The sequence below is a fragment of the Arachis duranensis genome, chromosome 6 (genome assembly GCF_000817695.3).
Source record: "Arachis duranensis cultivar V14167 chromosome 6, aradu.V14167.gnm2.J7QH, whole genome shotgun sequence".
Taxonomy (NCBI): Eukaryota; Viridiplantae; Streptophyta; class Magnoliopsida; order Fabales; family Fabaceae; genus Arachis; species Arachis duranensis.
The window spans coordinates 39,698,476-39,705,823 of NC_029777.3; the positions used below are offsets into that span (position 1 = coordinate 39,698,476).

At 38.4% G+C, this 7,348-nt stretch overlaps 1 protein-coding gene across 4 annotated transcripts in view; it reads left to right on the forward strand.

Moving 5' to 3' along the window:
- LOC107493601 (increased DNA methylation 1) overlaps nt 1-6,926 on the forward strand; it is an 11,793-nt gene extending 4,867 nt beyond the window's left edge. Inside the window, exons 9-22 of one of the 4 annotated variants that reach the window (XM_052263237.1) lie at nt 1,711-1,792; nt 1,869-1,928; nt 2,023-2,075; nt 2,198-2,364; nt 2,746-2,956; nt 3,056-3,113; nt 3,275-3,331; nt 3,446-3,691; nt 4,587-4,651; nt 4,743-4,799; nt 4,897-4,990; nt 5,136-5,276; nt 5,471-5,592; nt 6,395-6,926. In XM_052263237.1, coding sequence (XP_052119197.1) covers nt 1,711-1,792; nt 1,869-1,928; nt 2,023-2,075; nt 2,198-2,364; nt 2,746-2,956; nt 3,056-3,113; nt 3,275-3,331; nt 3,446-3,691; nt 4,587-4,651; nt 4,743-4,799; nt 4,897-4,990; nt 5,136-5,276; nt 5,471-5,590 — 1,411 coding nt within the window. In that variant the 3' untranslated portion in view covers nt 5,591-5,592; nt 6,395-6,926. Of the gene's footprint in view, nt 1-1,710; nt 1,793-1,868; nt 1,929-2,022; nt 2,076-2,197; nt 2,365-2,745; nt 2,957-3,055; nt 3,114-3,274; nt 3,332-3,445; nt 3,692-4,238; nt 4,345-4,558; nt 4,652-4,742; nt 4,800-4,896; nt 4,991-5,135; nt 5,277-5,470; nt 5,593-6,394 lie in introns of those variants that run through there. The other 3 variants (XM_016114672.3, XR_008010621.1, XR_001593011.3) reach the window with 3 other exon arrangements.
- Nucleotides 6,927-7,348: the final 422 nt, after the last annotated feature.

The following is a 7,348-nucleotide window of genomic DNA, read 5'->3' on the forward strand; positions in this document are numbered from 1 at the left end:
CTCTTGGTTCATCCCTACGTCTCCTTCTGCCTCCCCTTCTGCATCTTCTCCTAGAAGTATGATTTGATAGTGCTTCATGGAGCACCTATGATCAGGTCCCCACTTCTCTCCACATCTAAAGCACAACCCTTTCCTCTGCCTCTCTGCCCAGTCTTCGTTCGAGAGCCGCCGTGTGCCGCGAGTCGTCTGCGAATGAGAAGCGTTGTTGCCTCCGTTCAAACTGGTGGTAAGGCCTGTACGAGGAGTAGGGTTGCCTCTGTTTGTGTTGGATCCAATCTCGCCCCTTGATTCACTGCTGCCGTCGTGGGTGTTGTACTTCGCCGAACTAGAATTTTTGAAAAATCCAAATCTAGCTCCCACTAAACCAGATCCGCCTGATCCGTTCCCTTCTGGCAGCCCCTCTACCCTCTTGCCATTAGGGTCAACCCCGGTCTCCTTCCATGCTTGATTTCTCCATTCAATAGCCATGGCTCTATCCATTAAAGCTGGTAAATTATCGAACTGAGCCACCTCCAATTCTGCCTGAATTTCCTTTTTGAGTCCATTGACAAAGATGCACATGAGAGCCTCTATTCCCAGGTTTCTCTGCGTTCGTGCTGCAGCCTCAAACTCCCGCCTATACTGAGCGACGTCCTCCACCTGTTTCACCTCTAGTAACGGAGCCATGGGGTTGAGAGCAGCTCCAGGTTGAAAACGTTTCAATAAGTCCTCCTTGAATCGTCTCCATGTCTGAAATGGTGTGTATTCTTCCCACCATTCGAACCAGGTGAGGGCCTCCCCTTCCAAAGCCATTGTTGCAAAATCCAGCCTCTGCGCCGGAACTACTCCGATTACCCTGAAGTAGCGTTCCATTCGCACCAACCAGCCATTCGGATCCTCCCCCGAGAATACCGGTAAGTCAAGCTTTCGAATTGGTTCGAATCGCCTCTGCGCTTCGTCTGCTGCACCGTTCCCTTCTACCCTCTCGTCATCTTGCTCGTTCCTTCCACCATCATTTCCTCCTCCGGTGTTGTTAGTACCAGCACCTCCACCTTGGTGCTGTTGAGGTAGCAACTCCCTCATTTGTCTCAACAGATTTGCTGAGAATGCCTCCAAGGATCGTTGTTGAGCTTCCTGTAACTCCTCAATCCGTTTCTCCACCGCCTCCAACCTTGACTCCATAGCAGCTCGCGTGGACACCATGCACAGAACACCCAGAACCGGTGCTCTGATACCAGTTGTTACACTGGTATTTATTTTAATGGGAATTCAGAAATACAATATAACAGTAAAAGATAATAGAGGAATTTCAAGAGTCCTCTTCTCTCCTAGCCTAGGCCTTTCCAAATCTTTTCCTACCTCTCACCTAATCAGCTCCTCCTTTTATTGCCTTTCCTCAAATTAATTATCATAATTAGCATTCAACTCCAACGATTACGCCTCCTTGATTCTCTCATCTGACTAATCCAATCATCAATTATTGTCACTCAATTATTGTCACTTATGATTACACATTTCTCCTGCCTATTATTCCTCCCTTTTCTTTATTGCTTCTTCTAGAATAATGATAAGGTAGTAAAGGGATTATTTTCTTCCCTTTGCTGCTGAGTCAGCATTCTCTCTCTCTCCAAGGTATGTAACATAGTCCTCACTGTAGAGTTGTTTTTTTGTCATTCTTTATTCTGTAGTGATGATAATCATCATTTCTCTACACAATTTATTCTTTTCAAGGGATCAGCGGTTGCATAAGTTAGTTTTTGAAGAGAATGGATTACCTGATGGAACTGAAGTTGCTTATTATGCCCGTGGGAAGGTTGTTTGTATGTGTAATTCTAGTAGAAGCTACTGTTTGTTGATTATTCTGTTAACATGTACATTGTGGATGAGAGAGATTGCTTGAAGGCTTTAAAATGGGCTCTGGAATTGTTTGCAGATGCTGCGACTCTGAGGTTTTGCTCCTTTCACATGGTTGTATAATTATAGATATTCCTCTAGGTTCTCTAAGTTGTAAACATAATGCTTTCAATTCCACATGTGTTGCAGGTCAGCCCTTCACAGTTTGAGGCCCATGCAGGTTGCGCTTCTCGCAAGAAACCGTGAGTCATTGTTTCCTTTTTGTTTACTGGTTGTGTTGTGGGCAGGATGTAAAGCAGCTTTTTGGAATGCTTTTTAACTGTGCATATGTATTTATTAAGGATATTGTAATGTTTTTGAGCAGTTATGCTTACATTTATACATCAAATGGTGTATCTCTCCATGAGTTAGCAATATCTCTCTCCAAAGATCGAAAATATTCGGCAACAGATAACGATGATCTATGCATTGTTTGTTGGGATGGTGGAAATTTGTTGCTTTGTGATGGATGCCCAAGAGCATTTCATAAAGGTCAGATATACAATATTAAAAATTTGAGGGACAAATATCTGTTGGCAAATATCTGCTTTGTAACTCTGTGAATTGTGAAATGTGGAATCATCTTTATTCATCATTGTTTATCCTCTCTTTCCTCAGCTTTTATAGAATGTAGTTTACTCCTTGGGCCTTGCTTTGAGTCATTATTGTACGTGGACTTCTTTAATGTGATGTATCTTTGCAAAATTATTTTAATTTTCAATTTCACATATATGGCTCTTTGCTTTTGGTGCCTGAAATTTTGTTTCAAGATATACTGGATCACAAGGAATATTTTCTCTTTGATAAATTACAAAATAGTCATGTTGACTCTTCTAACTGGTCTTTCATGTACTTATGTTTTGAATTGTACAGAATGTGCATCTCTATCAAGTATTCCACGCGGTGACTGGTATTGTGAATTTTGCCAAAACATGTTTCAGAGAGAGAAGTTTGTGGCGTACAATTCCAATGCTGTTGCAGCTGGAAGGGTTGAAGGAGTTGATCCTATCCAAGCAATAACAAACAGATGCATACGCATAGTCAAAGATGTTGAAGCTGACCTTGGTGCATGTGCTTTATGCAGGTGTCATAAATACTGGAAACCATTTCATTTATTTGATTTCATTTATCTGTGACTTGGACTTAGTTATATAATACCGAAGAGAATTTTTTGTTCATGCAGAGGTGTTGACTTCAGCAGATCCGGCTTTGGCCCACGCACCATTATACTATGTGACCAGGTGTTGATTCTAGTTCTGTTTTGATTTTGGTTTTACTTGGCACTGCTAACATCCAAGTCTAGTTTTCTTTTCTCGTAGAAGTGTTTAATGATTCGTGATTAGTTCTTGATCTAAGTAATCAAAAGTTAGTTTTTATTTGCTATCCCTATTGTTTGCTGCAGTGTGAAAAGGAATATCATGTTGGCTGTTTGAGGGAACATAAGATAGCATATTTGAAGGTATGCAATTTGTTGATCTGTTTTTATACGTGAACATTCATTTGGATGCCTTGGATTCCTCTGATGCCACTTCTCTGGTGTATTGGACCTAATATCTCTGGAACCCAACGACAGGAATTGCCAGTGGGGAAGTGGCTTTGTTGTAATGATTGTACAAGAATACATTCTACTTTGGAGAACCTTCTGGTCATGGGTGCTGAGAGACTCCCTGAATCTCTACTGGGAATTATAAAGAAAAAGCAAGAGGAGAAAGGACTGGAACCCCTCAATGATATTGACGTAAGATGGAAGCTTCTTAATGGGAAAATTGCTTCTCGTGAAACCAGGCCATTGCTTTTGGAGGCTGTTTCAATCTTCCACGTAAGTGCTGGCCATCTTCTGAATTTGTTTATAACCTTTTGTGCTTCTCCCTTGAGTGGATGGAGGTTATTATCCTTTCTGATTCCCCAACAAATCATAGAGCTAATTTGCTTCTTAACCCTTGGAAAACTATATTTCTGTCCTTTGTTTTTAGTTATACACTTTCTGAGTTAATTCTTGTATGTTTATTTGGCTGTATCTTGTGATTTAACGATAACTGGAAAAATTATGAGATCGTGCTTTTGTTGGCATGATTTGATGCTTGCTCTCATGTTGCCAAATTTTCCGGTGGATTTCCCTTTGACAAGATTTAGTAGTTTATTAACTAGTTGCCAGTTGGATATTAATATAGGATCAGGATCTCATCATACGGGAATTATCAGGACATTGTCATGTTCGCATTCCCATAGTCTCATTATTTTAAAAATATAACGACAGTTTAATTTTGAACATCTGCACTCATTTATTAAACACTATTAAATCAATCTTTTGCCTCCCCTTATTTATCCTTGAAAAATACTGAACCTTGGAGGTGAGTATATGTTAGGGACTTGGGTATTATGCGGTGCCAAACTCCTACATCGGGTAGTATGGGATGCTTGATGTTGTATACAAGGAGAGTGGTTCTTCTCCTTTATTAGCTAGCTATTAAGGTATGGTTTTCCACTTTCCATTAACATATGTCATTGCTCAACTTGCATACAGGGTGTTCCCTAGTGTGCTGCATTTACAAATGCTTTGCATGGGGCATTAATTGTTTAATGTGTTACAACGTGATCTCTCTAGTACTAAGATATCACCTTGGACTACCACATTTGAGTGTTCAATGAGATCATTTGATGCATTTATTGGACTTATGATATGCAGAGTCTGAGATATCTCATGCACATTTCAGGAATGTTTCAGTCCCATAGTTGATGCAATTAGTGGACGGGACTTTATTTCAGCCATGGTTTATGGGTATGAATACTCCTTTACAACAATGTTTTCAACTCGTTTTTGGTACAGTTTCTATTTTTCCTTCATCCCAAATAATGCATCCTTCTTATAGAAGGAATATTCGGGGGCAGGAGTTTGGAGGAATGTATTGTGCAGTATTAATGGTCAAGTAAGGTTTTATTTTCTCTTCTTCATTGTGGTTGCTATTGGTATTTCATTTTTAAATTACTGTTTACAGTTTTCCTTTCTGTATTTTGACCTTGAAGTTCATATGTGGTATCTGTGGGCATGCTTCGAATTTTTGGCAAAGATATTGCCGAACTCCCCTTGGTTGCAACCACTAACAAGGACCACGGAAAGGTGCAAGACTGTAGTTTTGGTTGCATCATTACTCTGTCTTCTTGCTGACATGATCTATGCTATATCATTTTGATTTATAGCTTTGCATTGTGATCAATTGTACTTGTCTGTAGCGCATTAATTATATATTTGGTTGGTATGTCAGGGTTACTTCCAAACACTCTTCTCTTGCATTGAGAGGCTGCTTTCTTTCTTGAATGTGAAGAACCTTGTGCTACCAGCTGCAGAAGAAGCAGAATCGATATGGACAAATAAATTTGGATTTAGCAAGATGATACCAGACCAGGTGTTTATTCTGCTTTACTACTTTTTGGTTGGTAGCTAGGTTTACATTTGCCGCTTCTTCAAATAGCATTTTTGAGTTGAGAGCTACATCTGTTTCTTTGACCCATTATTTTAGCCTGCCTCCATTATGAGAATGGAACCTCAGCCTCCAAAATGGGATAAAAAATTCTGATTCGGTTTAACCTTGTGCTGCAGCTTATCAGCTACAGAAAGAATTGCCATCAGATGGTGACATTCAAAGGTACAAATATGCTTCATAAAACGGTGCCTCCCTGTCGGATCATCCCCAATCAACCATGGCAATCTGATATTTAAAGGTCAAATATGAAAAGAGAAAACCCCTTTGCTTTTGCGTTTCATTTTTCACATTCTGCTGTTTTTGTACATGTATCATGATCCCTTTCCTGCCCATTGATTCATAAAATATTCATAATTTATAGTGCTACTGTTCCTAACTCCTAACTCCCAAGTCCTAACGTAGTTTTGTTCCCAAGTTTAGCAAACACAAGTTCCTTATCTTGATCATGACTATCACCCCTTTTTGTCATTCTTCCAATCACAGAAAATATTAGCAATGGGGAAACACTATCCAAACTGATAATATACGATGCAGGTTATATAATGAGCAGCTTTTTCTTTTATGATTTAGAATTTTGATGCTTTGCAAACACAAATGATTTTACATTTGAATATTGTTTTCTTAGCTCCAATATCTTCGATTTGAATTTCTTTATTCGGATTATTAGGTTACTAATTGTTCATATCCTGGTCGAAAACATAAAATTGGACCCAATAAAAATGAATAATCCACCTAAAAGGGGGTGATTTCTACTCATACCCAACCTCTTTAAAGAGGTCGGGCACGATAAAAGAGACCGGTTTGTACTTATCTAAATAAGTAATTGTCTCTCCGAATCTCTATTATTATTTCTATCTTCGTTAAAAGATATATCCTAACAAACTCCCAAAATAAAGAGACGGTTATCCACCAATAAATGTAGAACTACTCCAATAAAAGTGGTTAACAACTCTACTATAAATACACTAACACCCCTCAGTTATATTCACGTTCTAATCTATTTAAAACTTGCATAAAGCCCTTACTAACTTAAGCATCAGAATCTCTTGTAGGTACCACCCCTCACTTCCTCATGAGAAACTTGGACGGCGGTACCTCGGCATTAGAACAAGTCGGACATTGCCCGTAAAGGAGTTTGGACTTCACACTTAGGCCCAAAAGCAACGCAGTTCACACCTAGGCCCAAAAGCAACCCAGTTTCAAGTAACCCTCGAAACATTGGCAACGTTGCCGGGAACTTGGAATTCGACCCCTAATAATGGCGGACAATTAGTATGAATACGGTCACAGGACGTTTGAATCAGAGCCTGAGCCCACTGGGATGACCTCATACTCGTAATTCCTCCACCACGAAAAAGAATGCATGTTCCTCACAGAGAAGGGACATAAAAAAACCCCAGTCGAAACAAATTCAATCAGTGGTGCATCTGCTAGAAGATTAAGAACCACCATATCCCACAGAGATATTAGGTTTAGTCCATGGGCATCGTGAATGATTAGAACAATTCGAACAAGAAGTTGAGCGTCAACGAAAAGCAGAGCGAGTGTAACAACCCGAGTTTTTGAAAATAAAATGATTAGTTATTTGTGATTTATTATATTTGTTGAGGATTTTATTTTAAGAAAATTATTTTGCTGAAAGTAATTAATAAAAGTCTAATATTTTGAATTTAAAAATAATTAAGAATTATATGTAATTTTTTATAATAATTGAAATTTAAATTAATTAGAATTTTTATATAATCTTTATTGAATATTTGGTATAATTGAAATTATAATTTTTGTAATTGAAAAATAAGAAAGAATATAATTTAATCTAAGTAAATTCATAATCTATTATGAATGAATTATGTTATTAATTTGAACTCTTAGAAATTAATTTATTAAAAATGATTAGACTGATTTCTAATCCTAAATTTCCAATTTCTAATCCTAAATTTCCAATTTCATTTTACCCTAAATTCTCAAATTAAACAAAGAAACCCTAATTTTTC